General features: G+C 46.3%; 1 protein-coding gene across 1 annotated transcript; it reads right to left on the reverse strand.

Annotated features, from left to right (window-relative positions):
• Positions 1 to 229: 229 nt before the first annotated feature.
• Positions 230 to 24,571, reverse strand: LOC127319216 (WAT1-related protein At5g64700). Its single transcript, XM_051349448.2, has 7 exons — positions 24,274 to 24,571; positions 24,128 to 24,190; positions 1,796 to 1,912; positions 1,377 to 1,611; positions 1,136 to 1,294; positions 765 to 916; positions 230 to 489 (listed from the first exon to the last, which is right to left on the reverse strand). The coding sequence occupies exons 1-7, from the start codon at positions 24,474 to 24,476 to the stop codon at positions 420 to 422; spliced, it is 999 nt and encodes a 332-aa protein (XP_051205408.1). The 5' UTR covers positions 24,477 to 24,571; the 3' UTR covers positions 230 to 419.
• Between the last annotated feature and the right edge of the window lie 481 nt (positions 24,572 to 25,052).

Raw genomic sequence — 25,052 nt, forward strand, 5'->3', positions numbered from 1 at the left:
CCTGCCATGCTATAACTGTACTAATCGGAAACATTGATACACGTGCGGGTTCATTAAGGTCAATCGGTGATCGAGGTTTCCCGAAGAAGACCAGGGTAGGCTACGCCAAGATCTAGGCAGGAGCACAAGGACTCCAACACCACGAATGCCTCCCACGCAGCACATCCCGCTGCCCACGCAACCAACAAATGCATGTGATGTTCGTCAACTTAATACAAAGTCTCTTGTTCGCATGTTAATACCTATAGGCTTTCACATATATAATACAATTTGTTCTTGAGAAAAACATTGATAAGATAAATTGTTCTTAGAAAAACATTGATAAGACAAATTCACTATTTCAACACCTAAGCGAACCTCTACAAAAAGAAACAAATTCTACATCCACAAAAACTCGTCAACATTGTATTCATATGTTTTCATACTTCATTTGATTTCGCCCACAGGAAAACATAGAGCCCAGAAATCACCATTGTTGTTCCAAGGATGCTGCAGATCAAAAAGTATATCAGTTCAAACAAGGTATTCTTTAATAAAATGTATTATACAGATAATAAGACTACAGGTTGAGAAGTATTTACTATATTAAAAATATAAAGATATGGTATGTTACTTGAAAAAAGGGATAGCATGTGATGACAAGCATATGAATACAAGCATATAAAATGTATTAAGAATATAAAGATTGGCTGTGTGCATCGATTGATGCAGAGGTCGGGGCCATGCTCTCATATCTAAAAAAAATGTGATGACAAGCAAAATACCTTCCTATTGTAATATGATCACCAATGAAGACAGAGGACAGGACAACAGTGAATACAACTGATAATGGGCTGAACATTGGTGGATATGCTGGGCCTCGCTTAGCCACAGCCCACGAGTTGAGGCTATATCTTGCTGCGGTTGCAAGTGCTCCCTGAATCAACAATAGTTCATGTAAACTTCAGTGTGAGGTTCAAAATGTATTAAATTTATTCCATGCCCGCAATCTTTTTCTAAAAAAAGGTGACCACTAGGTATTATTTAACCTCCGGTGATTGGGAAAAAGGTTGTATCGAATTTGCAGGTTTTTTGCTTCAAATACTTCTCACAATATAGTTGCATTTCATAATTTTTGTGGTATCAGATGACTCACCGAGTACAGAACAGTCACAAGGTTCAGATCCCATCCTAGCTTCCAAGCAGCCGTATCTCTTCTCAATATTATACCAACAATTGCTGTCTGAAATCCTCCAACTAGACATGTCACCATGGATGACCAGTATTTGTGCGGATACACCTTGAGAACCTTTGACTGCAACAAGATATTACAAATGTTACTCTTGCTGTGCGTACATGATGAGCATAGAAAGAAGCACTGGGGCATCTATGGTTACCTGAATTATGTACCAACAAGCGAAGGCGAAGCTGCTAGCAACCAAGATTATTGTCCCTCTTAGTTGATTGCTTGCCACCTCCAATTGTTTGTCCTTATGGTACTCAAATATTGGACTCCAGAGATGAAGCGTCTTACCCTTGTAAAGGCTGATAAGCATGGTGCCTCCAACAGAGAGGAAAACACCTACTATCTTCAGCGACCCTGATGCGCTGCTAATTTTCAATGTCTCCATTCTGACATGTTCAAACATACACATGTTCTAGTGAAATAGAACTGGTTTCAAGTTTGTATACTGAAATGTTTTGTGGCTTCAAGTTGTCACTTAAATAATGAGTCTGAGCATGTTATGTTAACATTGACAGTTGCAGTATGGCTATATCATGAACGTGACCAGAGAAACTGAGATAAATTAAGCACCTGAGAATCAAAGAGATCATGAAAGTGACCAGAGGAATTATATTTAGAAAGATGACGGCATAAGACGCTGTAGTATCCTGGAGGCCATAGTAGTACAGACTCAAAGGGACAGAGTACCTGTGTAGCATAACGTGACACCATGTGAGGAGAAGCATTATATAACTCGTTTTATTTTCTTAATGATTTAGTTAGATATATTGTGTTCAGTAAAAACTATGACAGTGGAGCAGAGCTTCGGGGCAAACACGGAGGGTGAGGACGGGCGTGGCCCAATGGTCCCCTCCTTCAAGGCAGAGCTGCGGCAAGGTGTGGTCGTGTGGAGGCAGCTCCCTCCCCTGCGGCGGCTTGGCTCCTTTGGAGCTACTACGCGGGTGGGTCCAGGTGAAGGGCGGGCCCACTTCAATTCAAGGGTATTCAAGTGAATACATGTTATCACCAGAATTTGACCGGATCAGAGGTGGGCCGCGATTGGAGATGGGCTTGAAGAATATACATGGAAGTAATACATGAATCGGCCTTATATGCAAAGTTTGGGCTAGTTTGCCCGTGTATCTGTAATATAGTAGGATACGTGTCGGTTAGATAGAGTTTGGCTCGTGCCCGGTTGGGATTATTCCCACGTTAGAAAGTCTACGGATTATAAATATGTATCTAGGGTTTATGAAATAAACAACAATCACGTTCACCACAAACCAATCTAGGCGCATCGCCAACTCCCTTGTCTCGAGGGTTTCTTCCGGGTAAGCATCATGCTGCCTAGATCGCATATTGCGATCTAGGCAGTACACGTTTATTCGCTGTTCATGCGTTGCTCGTGCTGAAGCCTTGTTGATGGCGAGCAACGTAGTTATCTTAGATGTGTTAGGGTTAGCATTGTTCATCGTATCATATGCTGTCGTCGTGCAACCCTTAGACGTCTAGCCGCCCTTACACCTATCTTAGGTGTAAGGGCGGCACCCCGCTTGTTCATTATTTAGTAGATCCGATCCGTTATGATTGCTCCTTGTTCTCCAAGGATTAGTTCAATATCTGCATAGTTAGGCCTTACAAACGGGTTGAAGGATCCAGTGGCGCGTAGGGTGTAGTTTGCTAGCCCTAGACAGGATGTTCCGGGGATCAACTTCGTGTTGGTTTTTAGGCCTTGTCTAGGGTCGGTTTACGATCACCGTGCATGGCCGCCAGGCTCAATCACGAGTAGGATGTTCCGATTATGTGGTGAAAACCCTAAATCGTAGTAGGTCGTTTTAGCTTTATATTGATCAAGCAGGACCACCATATACTCGTACACCTCGTACGGATCATGGGTGGATCGGCTCTTTGAGCCGATTCACAGTACAACCTGAGAGCCGATCGAGGCTCGTATTTAATGTTTACGTGTATGCCATGCAGGAAACTAAGCGAGGCACATCCATCACCTTCCTGACCAGGTATAGGTCAGGTGGCACGCCCTTGCACCAGCATCGGACGTGCGTGCCGAGTCTTTGTGGGCCGTCGCTCGGAGGGACCAGGGCCAGCCGCAGTCCTGGGAGCCTCCCGGCTCTACTGTGTTGCCCGTCGCTGCTCGCCGGTGGGTTTACGCCGCAACACATTCTGGCACGCCCGGTGGGACAGTCTTCGACATCAACCGCATCGCCATCTACATCTGAGATGGCGGAAGGCACTCCAGTCACGTACGAGGATCTGACCGAGGAGCTCAAGAAGAAGTATGACGAGGTCAAAGCAATCTTCGAAGTCGACCTCATCGGCTCTTTTCACAGAACCCGCTCACATGGCATCAGGTGGAAAGGGTTCTCACCTGAAGGCGCGCTCGATGGAGTGGACCTGTCCGCCCCGTCAGAAGAACGCACCAGGTCTCTGCGTCGGGAGATTAACTTCATGGTAGCTCATTCGCTACACCGCCATTCTGAGAGCCTGGTGAACACTTTGGAGCGTGTCGCTCTTCGGGTGATCCAGGAAATCATGAGGCATCAGTACTCTCCGTCAGGACCAGCTCTAGGGACTCACCAAGGAGAGACGCCACTCCAGTCCTGACCGCCGCTGCCATTCGCGTTGGCAGCACCAGAAGTGCCGAATTCACTGGCATACGCCGGTGACATGGTGGAATGCACGTACCCTGGGAGGTGCCAGCCAAGATTCTCGTTCAACGTCAACATGGTAGGACTTGGGCGCCACCCTGGTAAGGACAGAGACGAGGGCAGCTGCTCTCATAGCGAGGACAAGGAGGAAGCCGTTCCACGCGATCGGCTCCGACACTTCCAAAAAATCCTGGTTACAATCAAGATGAAGGCCGATTCCAGCAATCGGCCCGTATTATCCTTACCACACGTTCTCCCTGTATTTAATGTCGACCTCACAGGTGACGGAAAGCTAGGGTATGGGTTTACATCGGCTGATGAGCTAGAAGAAGTCGACATCGGTCCTGGGGATAAGCCGCGACCAACTTTTATCAGCAAGAAGTTAGATCCACATCTTAGGGGTCAGATGATAGCTCTGTTAAAAGAATACCCAGATTGCTTTGCATGGGATTACACAGAGATGCCTGGGTTAGACAGGAGCATCATTGAACATCGGCTCCCCCTTAAGAAGGGATTTTGGCCGTTCCAACAACGAGCACGTCAGATGAAGGCCGAAATTCTGGAAGAGGTCAAGAAAGAGATCGAGAAGATGTTGGCCGCCGGGTTCATCAGGCCATGCAGGTATGCTGAATGGATCTCCGATGCTCGTTCTGTAGAGAAGAAGGACGGCCGATGGCGTGTGGCCATCGATTTCCGAGATCTCAACAGAGCCACTCCAAAAGATGAATATCCGATGCTCAGGTGTAAACGTTGATCAATGCAGCTGCTGGCCACAAGGTGTTGAGCTTCATGGATGGCACCGCCGGCTATAACCAAATCTTCATGGCTCCAGAAGATATACACAAGACCGCATTCAGAGTACCGAGGCGATAGGCTTGTTTGAATATGTAGTCATGACCTTTGGGTTGAAGAATGCTGGTGCAACGTACCAAAGAGCCATGAATTATATATTTCACGATCTGATCGGCAAGTTGGTGGAAATCTACATCGATGACGTGGTAGTCAAATCTGTCTCCATGGAGGGACACTTGGATGATTTGCGACGCATCCTAGACCGAACTCGGAAGTTCGGACTGAGAATGAATCCAAAGAAGTGTGCTTTTGGTGTGACGGCCGGTCAGTTCCTAGGTTTTCTGGTTCATGAACGGGGAATTGAGATCGGCCTGAAAAGTCAAGAGGCAGTGCGTACCATGCAGCCGCCCACCACGAAGAAGGAGCTCCAACGTCTTATCGGCAAGATCAACTTTGTCCGACGATTCATCTCTAACCTGTCAGGACGAATCGAGCCGTTCATAGCGCTGGTGAAAATTAAATCTGATGACGAGTTTCACTGGGGGGCAGAACAGCAGCAGGCGTTTGATGAGATTAAGCGGTATCTGACAACGCCGCCTGTGCTAGTTCCGCCCCAACAAGACAGGCCGTTCTATATCTACTTATCAGTAGCTGACACGTCCATCGCTTCGGTGGTGGTGCAACTCTATGAGGGTGTTGAAAAGGTCGTTTTCTACCTCAGCAGAAGGATGTTGGACGCGGAGACAAGGTATCCTGAGGTCGAGAAGCTTTGCCTTTGCCTGTTCTTCACCTGCACCAAGCTTCATCACATCCTCTTGACGGCAGAGATCATCGTCATATGCAAGTCAGACGTTGTCAAGCACATGCTGTCGGCCCCTGTTTTGAAAGGCCGACTTGGTAAGTGGATGTTTGCGTTGTCGGAGTTTGATCTTCGGTATCAGCCTGCGAAAGCAGTCAAGGGACAAGCGTTGGCCGATCTTATAGCTGAACGGATTAATACTAATATAGCAGCACTATCTGTACGTGCATGGGCTATGTTCTTCGATGGATCGGCTTGTGACGATGGTTGTGGCATCGGCATTCTGCTCGTGTCGCCTCGGGGGGCAACATATTCTTTCGCCATCAGGCTATCTACCCCTTGCACCAACAATGTTGCTGAGTATGAGGCAGTGCGCAAGGGAATGGAGTTGCTTTTGGAAGCCGGGGCAGAGGCAGTGGAGCTTTTTGGAGACTCGAAGTTGGTGATCTCCCAACTCACGGACGAATACAAGTGCGAGAGTGAGTCACTTTTTCCATATTGGATGGAATGTCGTGAGCTGATGACACATTTTCGGTACATCAATTTCAATTGGGTCCCAAGGTCTCAGAATACCGACGCCAATGATCTCGCACAGATGGCGTCGGGATACAAGGACGTACCAGACGGGTGAGAAGTTCAGGTGCAGTTCCTGGAACAGGATGATTGGAGAGCCGATATCTTCAATTATTTGAAGGATTCGGCTCGGGGGGCACCTAAACGGATAAGATACAAGGCTATGAAATATGTCCTTATAGGAGATGACATGTTCTACAGGACGTTGGAAGGGTTACTACTCAAATGCCTGGGACCAACTGAGTCTAATCGGCTCTTACATGAGGTGCATGAAGGCGCCTGTGGAACTCACCAATCGGCTCATAAGATGAAGTGGTTAATTAGGCGATCAGGGTTTTATTGGCCTACCATGCTTGAGGACTGCTTCAAGTACTACAAGGGATGCCAAGCGTGTCAGATGTTCGGAAAAATTCAGATGGTACCCGCATCAGCGATGAACCCCATCATCAAACCTTGGCCATTTCGAGGTTGGGGCATGGATATGATCGGCAAAATCCATCCTCCGTCGAGCAAAAACCACGAGTGGATTCTGGCCATTACAGATTATTTCACCAAATGGGTGGAGGCTGAAAGGATCGTATGCCGCACCTAGAGGGGGGGTGAATAGGTGCTAACCAATTTTTAGTTCTTTTTCAAATTAGGCTTGACACAAATGGTAAATTCTCTAGATATGCAACTAAGTGAATTTCCCTATATGACAAGGCTACCAACTAAGCAAGATATATCTAAGCAATATAGAGAGAATAGGATAGAGGTAACCGAGAGTGGAGCACGCGATGACACGGAGATGATTCCCGTAGTTCCCTTCCTTTGCAAGAAGGTACGTCTACGTTTGGAGGAGTGTGGTTGCTACGCAAGCCAAACCAACAGCCACGAAGGCTTCACTCAGATCTCCTGTGAGCAACGCCACGAAGGCCTAGCCCACTTCCACTAAGGGATTTCCTCGAGGCGGAAACCGGGCCTTTACAAAGTTCTTGGGGCACACATCCACAACCAAATTGGAGGCTCCCAAATCTGTAACAACACAACAAATCAACAAGCATACTTCAACAACAACAACTAGGGATCCAAAGAGGAACACTAGCAAGGGGGCCCTCAAGCATAAGAGGGGGAAATGAAGAACGCTTCGGTGAGGATGTAGATCGGGGTCTTCTCCTTCGATTCTCCAAAGCACAAGTGATTTGGGTGGTTGAGGGAGGAGATCTGGCGATTTTGGAGTTCTTGGTGGCTCAGCAATGGAGGATGAAGTTCTTAGGGTTTGAGCAACTTTCCAAGGTAAGAGAAGGGGGGTATATATACCCCACCTACTTTTCTGCCCGTTGGAGAGAAGAAACGCCGGCAGTGCCGGCCTTGAGACGCCGGCAGTGCCGGCCACCCCGGCAGTGCCGTCCTTGAGACGCCGGCAGTGCCGGCCACTTTCCTGATATGGCAGATCGACAGACAGGCCGGCAGTGCCGGGCCAAAGATGCCGGCAGTGCCGGGGAGTGCACACCGGCAGTGCCGGCCCGGAGTTGCCGGCAGTGCCGGCCATGGCTAGGTGACAGCTTCTTCCTTCTTTTCTTTTCTTCCTTTTTGAGTGGGTCGAGATTTTCCGAGGTATCTTTTCCATAACTGTAAACCACTTAGCACACGGTTAAATTGTCACCGGTGTTGTTAACAAACACACAAAACTCAGAGATCATGAAATGTTCTTTCAATCTCCCCCTTTTTGGTGTTTGATGACAATACCGGGATTATGCAAAGAGTAGAGCAAGAATATCTATATGTTTGGCAGCAGAGAGAAACTCCCCCTAGATGTGTGCATGCGAGAATTTAGTGCAAGAATATATATATGCACACATTAGGTATAGAGCAACTTCAACTAACAATATAGTAAGCACAATGCTCATAGGACATAAAGCATAAGATGTATGGGAAAAGATAAGAGATGACAAGTTAAGATCATACCTTTTCATATTGACATCCTTAACATTTCAAGACAATAGCCTCAATATCATGAACAAGAATCCCATAAACACATCAAGTATCAACTTGAGATAGATCCATAGACAATATGAGATATAAGATGATCATACCAATCCATGATAATACTCTCAACCATATAGAATACCGAAACCATAGTAATAGTTCACCACACAAAGGACACATAAAACACAAGATAAGGTTCAACGTAATATAGAAGATAAAAGGAGGACACAAGCTTTAACGGAATGATAAAAAGCAAATGCTTGTGCCCTCAAACCTCCCTAGCAAATCCCGTGCAAGTCCTACTAGACCTTCTTCTCCCCCTTTGGCATCAAGACACCAAAAAGGAGAAAAGAAGCGATGCTACAACGTCCCATGAGAGCTCACTCATCCTCCGTCTCTTCATCGTCCTCCGTCTCTTCATCTTCTTCAGACTCGGCGGGCTCAACATCATCATCACTAGGAGGGCGCCGACGGCGAGAGGGACCGGGAAGACCAAGCTGTTCAAACTCAGTCACATTGCCATGCTTGGAGAGCCATTCTTCTTCAGGAGTGATGACCTCCTCAGATCCACTTTCAACAGGAATATCCAACTTGCGCATGATAAGCTTTGTGTTCCTCCTGTCCATTTTCCTCTCCCTATGAGCCTGATACTGACGCCTGTTGATGTCAGACTTGAGGCAGAACATCTTGGCCAACTTGGCCTCTATGCGAGCAAACCAGCCATTGTCAGCAGGAGGTGCAAATTCAAAGTCAGAGTCTTCTTCAGCAGAATCCTCATCATTGGGAAGACGAGGAGGGTTGTCGTGAGTCTTGACCTTGAGATCCTTTGCCTTGTGAGGCACCAATACTACCTCATCAGAGAGTATGCCATATCCAGCATCGTCCCAACGTGAGCATATGAAGCGCATGAAGTAAGGGGCAAAAACAGGAGCCTTGCGAGCAATAATGCATGCCCAAAACTCATTCCACAGAAAGTCCATCACATCAAGCTGAAGCCCAGAGTCACGGTGCTGATGAGAGAGATATAACAAGTTCCCAATGTATCCATAGATCTGATCAACGCAACCAACCTTGGGATTAAGGACCTCTCGATAAATGCGGAGGAGGATGTCATACACCGGGCGAAGAAATTTCTGAGATCCATATACCACTTCTCCTTCAAGATAAAGATCAGCAAGGAGAGCCTTCTCAATGGGCTTGGGAGTGTTGTGAGCTCTAAAATATCCATCTGCATTGGCTGGGAGCACAGGATAACCAAGGCAGGCTGCAAATTGGTCCCAAGTGCCATGTAGCAAGCGATCCTCTGTCATCCAAGTCATAGTCTTGGCATCATCAATGTCAACATACACTGTAGCAAAGAATTGCCCAATCACATCCACACTGTAAGGCTGCTCGAACTTCATAAGAGGAAAGAGACCAAACTGCTCACAAATCTCTCGAGCTTCTGCAAAGTATTGGGCATTTTTATCCATGTGAGAAAAGTTGATGTGATGCATAGGAGCGACTTTGTAGGTGGCATGAGCATAGAGATCATCAAAAATCTTCTCTTGATACTTAGTCCAGAACAGCTCAGAGCAATTGGTGGCCTTGGGAGTGGTGTAGATGATGGTCTGACGCAGTCGAGCATACTCAGTATCGGGCCACTTCCCAATAGGCATGCCTCTCAACCTCCTGATGAGATTAGCTCGAGGCTCAACCGGAGCCATGTTCTTCTCCCGACGAGACGACTTCTTCATAGGAAGGATTTCAGCTTCAAAGTTGCTCGGTAAAGCCCGTTTTCCTGGGTTGAAGCGATGAGGGTCACCACCTGCACCTGTGATAGCAATGGATGGAAGAAGCATAGGATAAGGTACACTAAAACACAGCAAAATATGATAATCAAAGCATGGTGAATGAAGTGTTTAAGATACAACAAGAAAAAGGCTAAAGACGATCTGGGCACAGCTTCACCGGCAGTGCCGGGGAGGTACGGGCGGCAGTGCCGGCCCGACCGGCAGTGCCGGTGAGACAGGGGCGGCAGTGCCGGCCACACCGGCAGTGCCGGTGGGGAGGCGGCGGCAGTGCCGGTCAACAGGAAAAAATGCCAGATCTGCTCTAGACTCAAACATTGTTCCTCAAACTTTCACAAAACCATGCTCAAGGTTATCCACCTCTATGGCAAAACTTTCGGAAAGAATCGTCCACCCATCTTTCTTCTAGAGAGGTCTACCCAATCTAGAGAGGGAGAGAGAGGAGGGAGACTAACCGGAGGAGGAAGCCATGGAGGGGAGGGGGCCCCTGCCCGGATCAACCGACCAGAGGAGGAAGGAGAGCCCGGGGCGGCGGCCGGAGGGCAGGGGCGACGGCGGCGGCGGCTGGAGTCGGATGGGAGGAGGAGACACGCGCTGGGGAAGAAGAGAGCAGTTGCCCTAACCCCCCTGGCGGGTCCACTACATAACCCACGCCAACAGCGGCAGTGCCGCCCAGCCGAGGCCGGCAGTGCCGGCCCCACCGGCAGTGCCGGTGTGAGCACGCCGGCAGTGCCGCCGAAGCTGCCCACTGCCCAAAAACCCTCGAAAAAATGCGGAGTTTTAGAGTATGGAGATAGATATGGTTTCTTTAGGAAAGTTGAGGCTTAGGATAGATACGCCAAACAGAGAGATGGTACATGATCACTCATTTTTGCAAATAAATCAAATGAAGGCCAAAAATGAGTGATTTCCCATAAACAAGGAGATGTCAAAAAGATCCAATGAAAATCCAAACAACTCCAACTCTTCACAAAGAAGAGTGTGGTGGCCTAGGCCACCATATATGAGTGATGTGACGTGACACCGCGAAGATATATCTTGGGTCCAAGTCACTACTCATTATTGAAGCTCACATATCAACACATGATATTAAGAGAATGATTTCTTAATGTTGGCATTATGGGGGGAGGGATAGCTCAATAATTTAAACCGCACTCCCCCTATTTCCATGCCCACATCTAAACCAAATAAAGTTTTGAGACGAAGGTGTGTTTGCAAGATGGTCAAGCTATACTCCTTGAATCGATGATATTTAGCTCATTCCTCAAATAGGTGAATCTTGCTTCATCAAGAGGCTTCGTGAATATATCGGCAAGTTGATCTTTGGTAGGAACATAGATAAGCTCAATATCACCACGGGCAACATGATCCCTTATGAAATGATTCCGGATCTCAATATGCTTCGTTCTTGAATGTTGCACCGGATTATAGGCAATCTTGATGGCACTTTCATTGTCACATAATAGAGGCACTTTGTCACAAATGACACCGTATTCCTTTAAAGTTTGCCTCATCCATAACAATTGAGTGCATCCACTTGCGGCGGCAACATATTCGGCTTCGGCGGTGGAGAGAGATATGCAATTTTGCTTTTTAGAAGACCAACACACCAAGGACCTACCAAGGAATTGGCAAGCCCCGGAAGTTGATTTCCTATCATCCTTGTCACCCGCCCAATCCGCATCGGTGTACCCATTGAGAATAAAACTTGAGCCTTTGGGGTACCAAACACCATATCTTGGGGTATCAACCAAATATCGAAAGATCCTCTTGAGAGCTATCATGTGGCTCTCCTTAGGAGAAGCTTGATACCTTGCACACACACCTACACTCAACACTATGTCCGGTCTAGATGCACAAAGGTAAAGCAAGGATCCAATCATGGAGCGATATACCTTTTGATCCACTTCTTTACCATTGGGATCTAGTGCAAGATGACATTTGGTAACCATAGGAGTGGCCACACCCTTCAACTCGGTCATCTTGAACCTCTTGAGCATGTCTTGGAGATATTTAGCTTGGTTGATGAAGGTTCCTTCTCTCAATTGCTTGATCTCAAAACCAAGGAAAAACTTCATCTCTCCCATCATAGACATCTCAAACCTATCGGTCATAAGCTTTGAGAATTCATCATTGAAAGCTTTGTTAGTAGAGCCAAATATAATATCATCAACATATAATTGGCAAACGAAAAGCTCCCCATTGACCCTCTTAGTAAAAAGAGTGGGGTCGATTAGCCCAACATCAAACCCACGGTCTACCAACAATTCCTTAAGGTGCTCATACCAAGCTCTAGGAGCTTGTTTGAGACCATAAAGTGCTTTATCAAGCTTGTAGACATGGTTAGGAAAGTTGAGATCCTCGAACCCCGGGGGTTGCTTAACATAAACCTCTTCATGCAAAGGACCATTAAGAAAAGCACTTTTCACATCCATTTGTTGTAACTTAAAGTTATGATGCGATGCATAAGCAAGAAGGATACGGATGGACTCAAGGCGAGCCACGGGAGCATAGGTCTCTCCAAAGTCAATCCCTTCAACTTGAGAGAAACCTTGAGCCACCAATCTTGCCTTGTTCCTCACAATATTTCCAAACTCATCTTGCTTGTTCTTGAATATCCATTTAGTGCCTATAACATTGCGGCACTCCTTTGGCTTCTCTACTAAGGTCCACACTTTGTTGCGCTTGAAGTTGTTGAGTTCCTCATGCATAGCTTCCACCCAATCCGAATCTTCAAGGGCTTCAAACACTTTCTTGGGTTCCACTATGGAGATATAGGCATGATGATTGCTAAAGTTAGCCAATTGCCTTCTTGTGGAGACTTTTGCTCGAACATCACCGAGGACCTTATCATGAGTGTGTCCACGAATTTCAAGGGTCCTTTCTCTTCTTGCTAAACGACGGGCCTCGATCTCCTCCTTGGTTCTTCTTGGCCTTGGAGGTGTCACTTGATCAACTTGATCATTTGGGTCCCCGTCTTGACCTTCAACTTGAGCTTCCTCAATTGCTTGAGGTTGATCAACATCATGTGCTTGATCTTGGACATCATTTGGTGCCGAGCAAATATCAAATGGATACTCGTCGGAACCATCATGAATTCTTGGTTGATCATGACCTTGATCTTGTCCTTGATCTTGCACACTAGAGAGAGGGTGTTGTTCTTGTTCTTGGGTTGGTGCATCATTTGCTTCACTTGATGGGGTTTGTTGATGTTGAGAAGATGAGGGCTCCACCGTGGTAGAGCATAGTCCTTCCCGAGACGCCACACCGTGTCCCTCAATGGGGCGGAAAAATCCCACACCCATTCTTACTATGGCATCTTGAGGTATTTCATCACCTGCACAAACATCAACTTGCCCCACTTGGGAGCCATCATTTTCTTCGAACTTCACACTACAAGATTCAATGATAATCCCGGAGGATACATCAAAGATTCTATAAGTGTGAGATTCGGCACCGTAACCAACAAATATACCCTCCAAAGCTTTAGGAGCAAATTTAGACAAACGAACTCCTTTGATTTTGTAGAAACACTTACAACCGAATACCTTGAAGTATGAGATGTTGGGCTTGTTGCCGGTGAGTATTTCATATGGAGTCTTGTTCAAGCCCTTGCGGAGATAGAGCCGGTTGGAGGAGTGACATGCGGTGGAGATGGCTTCAGCCCAAAAGTTATAGCGGGATTTATACTCCGCCATCATAGACCTTGCCATATCCATAAGAGTCCGGTTCTTCCTCTCCGCAACACCATTTTGTTGAGGGGTGTAAGCAGCAGAATATTGATGACGAATCCCCTCATCACTAAGAAAATCATTGAGTGTGTAGTTCTTGAACTCGGAGCCGTTGTCACTTCTTATTGCCATAATGAGGAGGTTGTGTTGGCGTTGCACCTCGGTAGCAAAGTCAATGAATATTTGTTGAGTCTCATCTTTCGTCTTGAGAAAGTAGACCCAAGTGTATCTTGAGTAATCATCAACAATCACCAAGCAATGTTTCTTCGCACCAAGACTTGCATGAGTAACGGGACCAAAGAGATCCACATGAAGGAGCTCCAAGATCCTCTTGGAAGAGATGATGGTCTTGCTTGGATGCGGAGAGTCATGCATTTTGCCTTCAACACAAGCCCTACAAACACGATCTTTGGCAAAAGACACATTTTCCATTAGTCCCACAATATGGTTCCCCTTGTGAAGACTTTGCAAAGTTCTCATGTTGACATGGGCTAGGCGGCGATGCCACAACCAACCCACGTCCGCCTTTCCGAATAGGCACATCGCACTTGACGTGGTGGTCCCCGAAAAGTCCACCACATACAAGTTGTGTTCGCGATACCCAACGAATGCGACTTTTAGAGTCTTGCTCCACAAGAGGACCACAATATCATTATCAATAAAGACGGCGAAACCCATCTTGCCAAGGGCGGAAACAGAAAGTAAATTGTAACCAAGGGTTTTGACAAGCATGACATCCACAAGAGTAATGTTGTGTGCAACCACAACCTTGCCAAAACCCAATACCTCGGATGTAGAATTATCGCCAAAGGAGACGGTGATATCATTTATGTTAGGCCTCAACTCCTTGACGAGGTTCTTGCCGCCGGTCATATGACTTGTACATCCACTATCAAGTACCCATTTTGAACCTCCGGCGGCATAGTCCTACATGAGATCAATTCTTGGATTTAGGTACCCATTTTTCAATGGGTCCTCTTTTGTTAGCAACAAGGGTCTTTGGGACCCAAATAGACCAAGCAACATAACCATCATATGGACCAACATACTTAGCATAAACATCACCATAATAATCTTTAAAGAGAACATAGTGAGGATTATCTAATCCCGCACCATCATCATTAATGGTGTTGCCCTTTCGGGGTTCACCATTAGCTTTCTCATGTGCGGGCTTGGTCTTTTTCTTGTTTGCCTTTTTAGCCTTGGAATTAAAACCAAGTCCCTCCTTCCCATTGTTTGATCTTTGCTTACTCAAAAGATCATCCAATGAAAGTTTACTTTGGGGAGAGGAGGTCCTAGCAAGTTCATCTTTCAACCTAGCATTTTCCTCAATAACATTTGCATGATCACATGAAGGAGTAGAGGAGCTAGGCACATCATATGAGGCAAGCCTAATTTGAAGTTGCTCATAAGACTTGGATAAGAGAGTGTATTCACTCTTCAAAGCTTTGTGAGCTTTGTCTAGTTCATCTAGATCTTTCACAAGTTTCTCATGATCAACCTCAAATTGGGCCTTTTCCTTTTTAAGCACTTTAAACTTAGCCCTAGCAAGATCTCTAGCTTTAGTGAGCTTGTTAATTTTATCTTGAGGCTCTTCAAGAGTTTCTAGCCTCTCCTCAAGAGAAGCTATAGTTTCTTGACTTTCCTCAAGAGCATTTTTAAGAGCATGGATTTCAAGAGAGTCTTCTCTCTCGATTTGACCCTTTTTCTCAAGCATATCACTTTGTTGAGCTAAACGAACCATGAGGCTAGAAACATGCTTCTTAGTGTTACCTTGTAGGTTAAGAATGAAATCATCAAAATCTAGCATTTCTTGTTTCACTTTTAGACTAGCATCATCAACCCCTAGATCACTAGATAAGTTAGGCATAGAGGGGTTAGGGGATGATACCTCGGAGGATTTAGCCATAAGGCAACTTTCTTCCTCCACATGAATGACCTCATTGGGGGATTCACTTGGTGATGAAGAGTTGGTGGAAAGGGAGGCAAGAGCGACCAATCCATTAGAGGTGGCATCTTCTTCATCATCAACATCATCATCTCCGGAGGTATACTCTTCTTGAGTTGATAGCACAATAGGTGTGTCCAAGGAGGACCTTGCCATGAAGCAATGAGCATTCTTGATTTGAGGGTTCTCATTGGGAGATTCAAAGAGAGATGATGAGGGTGTGTTGGTGGTGACGATGGCGGCTAATTCCTTTGAGCTTTCTTCATCTTCATCGCCACTAGAACTTTCAACTTCATCGGTAGAATATTCTTCCCTTGTTACAAGCACAACTCTTGAGGGCCTCTTGCCCTTCTTGGTCTTGTTGTTGTAGAACTTCTTGTTGAGGGGCTTTGAATATTTGCCCTTTGAGTCTTTGCTCTTGTCCTTGGGAATGAGCCTCCCATTATGAAGCTCTCTATTCTCATAGGGGCATTCGGCAATGAAGTGGCGCTTGTCATCACAATTGTAGCATGATCTTGTCTTTGGGCCAAAGCTAGTGAACCCATTTTTGTTGTTCCTCTTGATGTTGTCTTCCTTGGCCTTGGAGGGATCAACCCAAAAGGATTTTGCATGGAAGGCCATGTGATCATGGTAGTGGCATTGCAAATCTTCCGGATAGGTCATACTCCAAGATGCTCTATAAGATTCTTGAGGAACCACTTCTTCAACGGAGTTGACCACCAAGGCAAGGTTGGAACCTTTTGCCATCCCAATAGCACGATTGCGAGAATCATGAGAGGTTTCCTCAAGCACCTTGAGAGCTTGCAACTCGTGCACAACTTGTTGAGAGGTGAGAGAGGAATAGCATTCCCTTCCCACAAGAGTCTTGACATCAATGGGTACAAAAGGCATCATGCATTCAATGTACTTCTCCTTGATCCAAGAATCATTGATGTGGGTGGCACCAACAAGCCGGAAGGCATCGGCAACGGTGAGAAGTCTTCCATACATATCTTCATGATCTTCATCCGGGAGCCTCATGAACCCTTCGGCTTTATTCTTGAGAGCATTATACTTGTTCCTCCTTGTGCTCTCACTTCCAATGCAACTCGAGTTCAAACCATCCCAAGCTTCCTTGGCGGTGGTGTAGTTCCGGACACGATGCAATTCCTTTGTCCCCACAATAGTTTGAATCATGTACAAGGCGGTGACGTTGAGTTGACTATCAACCGCTTCTCTTCTAGTCAACTTGTCGGGGTTGTATGGCTTGAAGCCCTCCATGATGATTCTCCATAATTCATTGGAGGCACTACAAACATGAGAGCGGAACTCAAATCGCCAAGTATCGAAATTTTCAATAGAAAACTTAGGTGGGTCGCCCCGAATGTTCAAATGGGGATGGGGAACCGGTATATCGGGTGATTGGAAAGGTGGAGGTACACGATTGTAGCTCTCACTTTCACTAGTTCCCTTGGGAGATGCAATGGGGGATTTGATAGTGTTTAAGTTATCACCTTCCACGGGTTTGGTAGATGAGGGTAAGTCCGAAGCCTCTCCCTCATGTAACACACCCGTGTCTTTAACCTCTACACTAGGAGCCTTGGGAAGGGCCGGAGCCAAAAGCTCGGCAATCATCTTTTTCATGCTTTCCATTTGGGCTTCCATGGAGGACTTCAACGAATTGAAGTCTTCCACGGAGACCATCTTGGCGGCCCCTTCCGAGGATTCCTCGTCCGGCATACTCTTAGGCGGTTAAGCCCGAAATAAGAGCCGAGGCTCTGATACCAATTGAAAGAATCGTATGCCGCACCTAGAGGGGGGGGGTGAATAGGTGCTAACCAATTTTTAGTTCTTTTTCAAATTAGGCTTGACACAAATGGTAAATTCTCTAGATATGCAACTAAGTGAATTTCCCTATATGACAAGGCTACCAACTAAGCAAGATATATCTAAGCAATATAGAGAGAATAGGATAGAGGTAACCGAGAGTGGAGCACGCGATGACACGGAGATGATTCCCGTAGTTCCCTTCCTTTGCAAGAAGGTACGTCTACGTTTGGAGGAGTGTGGTTGCTACGCAAGCCAAACCAACAGCCACGAAGGCTTCACTCAGATCTCCTGTGAGCAACGCCACGAAGGCCTAGCCCACTTCCACTAATGGATTTCCTCGAGGCGGAAACCGGGCCTTTACAAAGTTCTTGGGGCACACATCCACAACCAAATTGGAGGCTCCCAAATCTGTAACAACACAACAAATCAACAAGCATACTTCAACAACAACAACTAGGGATCCAAAGAGGAACACTAGCAAGGGGGCCCTCAAGCATAAGAGGGGGAAATGAAGAACGCTTCGGTGAGGATGTAGATCGGGGTCTTCTCCTTCGATTCTCCAAAGCACAAGTGATTTGGGTGGTTGAGGGAGGAGATCTGGCGATTTTGGAGTTCTTGGTGGCTCAGCAATGGAGGATGAAGTTCTTAGGGTTTGAGCGACTTTCCAAGGTAAGAGAAGGGGGGTATATATACCCCACCTACTTTTCTGCCCGTTGGAGAGAAGAAACGCCGGCAGTGCCGGCCTTGAGACGCCGGCAGTGCCGGCCACCCCGGCAGTGCCGTCCTTGAGACGCCGGCAGTGCCGGCCACTTTCCTGATATGGCAGATCGACAGACAGGCCGGCAGTGCCGGGCCAAAGATGCCGGCAGTGCCGGGGAGTGCACACCGGCAGTGCCGGCCCGGAGTTGCCGGCAGTGCCGGCCATGGCTAGGTGACAGCTTCTTCCTTCTTTTCTTTTCTTCCTTTTTGAGTGGGTCGAGATTTTCTGAGGTATCTTTTCCATAACTGTAAACCACTTAGCACACGGTTAAATTGTCACCGGTGTTGTTAACAAACACACAAAACTCAGAGATCATGAAATGTTCTTTCAGAGGCCGTTCCCATGAAGAAGGTAAAATCGGAAGATGTTATCCAATTTGTCAAAGAACATGTCATTCATAGGTTCGGTATTCCCCAAACCATCACGACCGATGGAGGTTCGGTTTTTGTCTCTAAAGAATTCAGAAAGTTCTACGATGACATGGGGATTAAGCTAATCCGATCATCTCCATACTATGCTCAAGCCAACGGGCAAGCCGAAGCATCCAATCAAAGCCTGATCAAGCTGATTAAGAGGAAGATTGACGAGAACCCTAGGGTGTGGCATGAGACGTTGTCAGAAGCTTTGTGGGCCTATCGCATGTCATGCCATGGAGCTATAAAGACTTCGCCGTACCAGCTTGTCTATGGGCAGGAGGCCGTATTACCTTGGGAAATTACGGCTGGATCGAGACGTGTCACGTTTCAGAATGACCTGACACCTGAAGAGTATGCAACCCTGATGAGTGACACTATTGAGGATGCAACGGAACTCAGACTTTGGTCGTTGGAGAAGATTAAAGAGAACAAAGCCAGGGTAGCTCGGGCATACAATAAGAAGGTGAGACCAAAGGAGTTTCAAGTTGGTGATCTAGTATGGGAAGCCGTGTTGCCACTAGGAACCAAGGATAAAGCATATGGCAAATGGTCTCCTAATTGGCACGGTCCTTACAAAGTCATCCAGGTTCTGAAGGGCAATGCCTACATGCTTGAACAGTTGGATGGTGTGAAGTTCCCAGTGGCCGTCAATGGCCAACATCTCAAGAAGTATTTCCCAAGCATGTGGGATGATGGACAGTGAGATATGGGGGCCGATTTTAAATCGGCCGGTAAAAAAATTAATGTGTGTGTGTACATACAAATCACAGCCGATGCACAGACATCGACTTGAGAAAATATGCGAAGACAATAGTATGCTAGTATAGCCGATGCACGGACATCGACTTCAGAATAATAAAAGCCGATGCATTGTTATCGACTCTAGAGGAACAAGCTCAATTGAGCAGGTTAACAGATCGGATTCAGATCAGAGATCATGATATTTGAGATAAATCTCCTAGTGGGTTTACTGAGGAGTTGAATCTGTGCAGTTAAGGTTGGAGGATGGTTTGGACATGGGCTAGACCTGTTTGACCGTGTGGATAGGCAACTAGTGCAAGCCGATGCCCTGCCATCGGCTCTCTGTACAGCGACTTCGTTCGACAATCGGAAAAGTTGACAAGAAAGCAAAATTAATGGGGAAATACTTCTTCATTGATAATGGGATTTCTTACAAAGAAAGAGCCGATTGCTCGAGGGAGGAAGAACAAAAGAAAGGTCTATTGACCAATCTACTACTACTAGGCCTATACTAGTAGATCCTAGTCTACGGGCCGTCGCTGCCCTCGTCGTCGTCCTCGGAGCTCTCGTCGGCACTGCTGCCGGCGGCCTCCTCGTCGCTGCTCCCGTAGCCCTCTACGGGAGCTTCATCCTCCTCGTCGTCGTCGCTGTCGTCGTCATCCCACCAGGTGCGGAGGCGTTTCGCCGGCGGGTAACCCTCGAGGGGGTCGTCGTCGTCTTCCTCCTCCTCTTCCTCAGAAGAGGTGTAACCGTCCCAGGAGAACGAGTCGTCCTCGCTTTCCGACTCCAGCTCCCCATCAGCAAGGAACTGGAGGTCTTCATCTCCGCTGGTTAAGGACTTGTCGTCCTCGGACCAGACGGAGGAGGCGTGGTCCTCCTGATCCCACTCCTCCGGGGCGCGTATGTCCTCCGGCGTCGGCTCGCGGGAGGAGGAAGACCGGTAGGAAAGACCGGAGGAGGAAGAGGAGGAAGAGTCCATGGTAGGAGAAGGTTTTTCGACTGCTACAGAGGAATAGAGGATGAGGAGGGGATAGAGTAGCGAATTGCTCAATGCGGTTAAATAAAAAGGATACGGTGGAGATTCAATGCCACAGCAGTTTCCGAGGAAGTGGTGCCCAAAGAAAAAAAAATTTGCCAGGTCACGCGGAGAAGCGGAGGAGGCAAGGCATCATGATGATGGATACTGCGACGGTTCTGCTCTGCCACTACATGACCCGACGAAGGAAAAGCAGAATGATTTTGGAATTGTCATTTCCAAAACCAGGGGGGCATGTGTTATCACCAGAATTTGACCGGATCAGAGGTGGGCCGCGATTGGAGATGGGCTTGAAGAATATACATGGAAGGAATACATGAATCGGCCTTATATGCAAAGTTTGGGCTAGTTTGCCCGTGTATCTGTAATATAGTAGGATACGTGTCGGTTAGATAGAGTTTGGCTCGTGCCCGGTTGGGATTATTCCCACGTTAGAAAGTCTACGGACTATAAATATGTATCTAGGGTTTATGAAATAAACAACAATCACGTTCACCACAAACCAATCTTGGCGCATCGCCAACTCCCTTGTCTCGAGGGTTTCTTCCGGGTAAGCATCATGCTGCCTAGATCGCATCTTGCGATCTAGGCAGTACACGTTTATTCGCTGTTCATGCGTTGCTCGTGCTGAAGCCTTGTTGATGGCGAGCAACGTAGTTATCTTAGATGTGTTAGGGTTAGCATTGTTCATCGTATCATATGCTGTCGTCGTGCAACCCTTAGATGTCTAGCCGCCCTTACACCTATCTTAGGTGTAAGGGCGGCACCCCGCTTGTTCATTATTTAGTAGATCCGATCCGTTATGATTGCTCCTTGTTCTCCAAGGATTAGTTTAATATCTGCATAGTTAGGCCTTACAAACGGGTTGAAGGATCCAGTGGCGCGTAGGGTGTAGTTTGCTAGCCCTAGACAGGATGTTCCGGGGATCAACTTCGTGTTGGTTTTTAGGCCTTGTCTAGGGTCGGTTTACGATCATCGTGCGTGGCCGCCAGGCTCAATCACGAGTAGGATGTTCCGATTATGTGGTGAAAATCCTAAATCGTAATAGGTCGTTTTAGCTTTATATTGATCAAGCAGGACCACCATATACTCGTACACCTCGTACGGATCATGGGTGGATCGGCTCTTTGAGCCGATTCACAGGACAACCTGAGAGCCGATCGAGGCTCGTATTTAATGTTTACGTGTATGCCATGCAGGAAACTAAGCGAGGCACATCCATCACCTTCCTGACCAGGTATAGGTCAGGTGGCACGCCCTTGCACCAGCATCGGACGTGCGTGCCGAGTCTTTGCGGGCCGTCGCTCGCAGGGACCAGGGCCAGCCGCAGTCCTGGGAGCCTCCCGGCTCTACTGTGTTGCCCGTCGCTGCTCGCCGGTGGGTTTCTGGCCGCAACAATACCCAAAAAAAAATTGATAAAAAACTAGTCATATATAGTGTATTACAGGTATAAAAATGAGAAAATAGAAAAAATAGGAGAGGAGACATAGACTATTCAGGACGCCAGCCAACCACCCGTCCATTCTCCATCCACTAACGTGGCCCATCTAGAAAACTAGCGTTGAGCGTCGAGGTGCAGGTGATGTGAAATTCAGAAAAAATACAGATAGAACTTGCCCAAAATTCAGAAGACTAAAATGCTGTTTCCGTTTTGTTTTTTCAGATTGCATAGGATTTATTTGGTCTGAAACATGAAGAGAAAAATGGTCATGTTGTTCATTTGAAGGATTTCTTAGGAATGGTTGTTGCAAAGAAGAGACAAGCTGCAAATCAAATTGAAAATCGGGACAATATGCATGTCATAGATGTGAACATCATCACTAGTTTTTCAAGCCACTAAGCATCGGAAAGTTAACCTCTAATTTGTAAGCTCTCCAGTCTCCTATCATTTTGTTATTTTGTGTCCTCTAAATATATTCTAGATGTTGCCTTTTGATATGTTGAACAATTGGTACTTATATATGTTGAAACTTTTTGATATGTTCTATGGAACTATGATATTATGCTCATACTGTGTTATAACTTCTAGATGTTTTTATAGTAATCATTGATACTCCTATAGTCCTATAATAAAAAAGTGCACGCAAAACTAGATTTTAGACTGCCAATTTTTTTGCAAACTTCAAAATTTTGAATACACACTCTCCAAATCCTGGGCCCGCCCCATGAAGGTGCAGAAATAGATCCGCCGGGTGATGTGGCCCAGTCTCCGTTGATGTGCCTTCCACCGTGTCCTTCTACTCATGGCGCACCTGGGAAGTGAAGCTCCGTTCGGTCGGGGCTGATGATGGTGATGCTTGTGGGCGTCGTTACCTTGTTAAATAAATCAAAACTTCGATCTTCTACCCCCGCATAGATGTTCCCGGGGAAAGCCTAGATCTAGATATCCTAGATCGAATGATGGTGAAACTTTCGGTACCGTTCTCCCTCATGGGAGGCATCGTTTTAGAAGAAGTTCTGGCTAGAGGGGTCTAGTAGTGGAGTGGTATTGCCATGGAGAATCTCAGCGGCGTGGTGCAGCGGGGTCTTGGCGATGGACACGTGATGATGGATGTGTAGTGTAGGGTGGACAAGTTTTCTGGCGCCATTTTATTGTGGATGGCAGGCCTGACAAGGCTAATGTAGTGATCCCTGCCTTCAAGATGAGTTTGGCAAAGATGGCAGCGGAAACTTATGTAGTGCATGCGTTGAAGGTTTGTTTGACTCGTCAGATGATGTGCAAAGGTGTGTGGTCAAGGTAGTGGCCCTGATCGTGGCCAGCGCTTCATCAAGCTTTTAGATTTTGCGACTCTTGTGGCTTCGGGTTGATCAATGTATTATCTTGTATACCTTCTTTGAATATTTAATAAAAAAATTGTGTACATTTAGTGTAGAGGCTGGGATACAACCTTCATTCGAAAGAAAAAAGGCAAGAACTCTAGATAGTCAATACGCTCTCTAGTTGTAATTATCTGTTTAGTCAAAGTCAAACTTTTCAAGTTTAACTAAATACATCTATAATAAAATTCTAGATTATTATAATTGCTATAAAATTTATTGTCACATTATATACATTTTGTATTATTTATAGATGTCAATATATTTCCTGTATAGTTGGTCAAACTTGATATTGTTTGTTTAGGTTGCTCACCACATACTCCATGTGGTTATTTAGTTGGTCAAACTTTATATACTCCGTATTTGATTTTGGCTAAACCCAGATCGCGGGGAAATTATTAACGGAGGAAGTAGAAACTGTTCCGGATGGAAGATAGGCCAAGTGTTTTCTGAGCTTTACCGAGTGTTCATAGTACTCCTTAAAATATCCGATTCACCTAGTGCTCACCTAGTGCTAGTCAATATAACATTTTCATCTGTAATGCTGCCGTCAGTCCATAAACTGGGTTTGCTTTCGCGATGTGATAACTGTCTTTCCCGATTCCCATATCCTAAAAGCTGGCCATCCATTTGGTCCATAAATATGTTTTCCGCCAAAAGGATATAATGCATGCTACTGGTATAAGCCTGCACATACTTTTGGTGTATCTCCTAGAAAAACTAAGCAGAAGTTAGGTTTGCCTTTTTCAAAGCTGAACCTCCACCGTTGAAGCTCTACTCGTTCTCTTAAAGAGCATATTACCAGTTGCCTTTTTTCATAACAAAAATGACATTGTATATACATAAGGTTGATCCCACTATAATCACTACAATAATGCAGTTGGATTTATGAATAATCAGTTTGCTGGTGAAGCATCTAACGAAAGTTTAAGCAAGAGATATGTCCAATCAACATTCTGAACTTGCTAAAAAAATGGAGATGCACAATTTGAACGGAAAAGGAAACAGAAAACAGAGTATGCATGGTAACAGGAAGTGGAAAACATCAAGTGATTATATGAACGCATAAATGTGCACCCGATAAACGCATTGAAGAATATCCACCCGAAAGCTCGCCAGCTCATGTCCCTCCACTTTCCCCTACGACGAAATGGAATGAACATACATTGAAAACCAACCATCTTTACAAGATCCCATGATGCACGCATGGTAGATGTGAATACCTCTCGTAGACGAGCGCGAAGGGGAGGATGAAGACAGTGCCGAAGAAGCTGCGGTAGGCGAGAAGGCTGAAGATGAACATGCCGCCGCCAATGGACACCTTCGACAGCAGGATCATCCCCGTGTTGAAGAGCTGCACCAGCACCATGGACAAGGGCGTCTTCCACCCAGCTGAAGACGGGGTCACGCCTGCATTGAAATCCATGCTGACCCAAGAACAAAGTCTTTTTCTTTGATAAAGGCCCTAGAACAAAGTTGTGTACAAAGGGTTGGTCGTCTGTAGTAGCTATATATATATCTATATAGGAGAACACTGGAGACAAGTGTCTGAGACAATGATCGATCCGCATATTAATGCACAGTTTTGGAGGGAATGGATTCGGTGCATGTGTCAGTAACGGCATGCATCATGCATCCATCACGTTGCACTCGAGGAAAAATATAACGACCGATTCTCAGAAAAGTGGGAAAAGCATCGAGTTGGTGTGGAAACACAACCATGTCCCCGTCAGCGGCGGAGCAAGCATTTACAGATTGAGATACGTGGAGCACCATTCACTCCTCGCATGCATGGTCTCCTCCTAGGCTGTAACTGGCGCATCTTAACCAGCATGCATGTAAAGAATGAGACAGATATGGTGGTGTGTATGCACACCTGCAATTGCGTTGTATATTGATCTGAGGCTGTGTACAAGTATTTATAGAGGTACATCAGGGGATGAGAAGAGATAACGCACGCCACACACATTGCGCTAGATAGTTACAGATCCTAGCTATTAGG

The sequence above is a fragment of the Lolium perenne genome, chromosome 7, assembly GCF_019359855.2.
Source record: "Lolium perenne isolate Kyuss_39 chromosome 7, Kyuss_2.0, whole genome shotgun sequence".
Taxonomy (NCBI): Eukaryota; Viridiplantae; Streptophyta; class Magnoliopsida; order Poales; family Poaceae; genus Lolium; species Lolium perenne.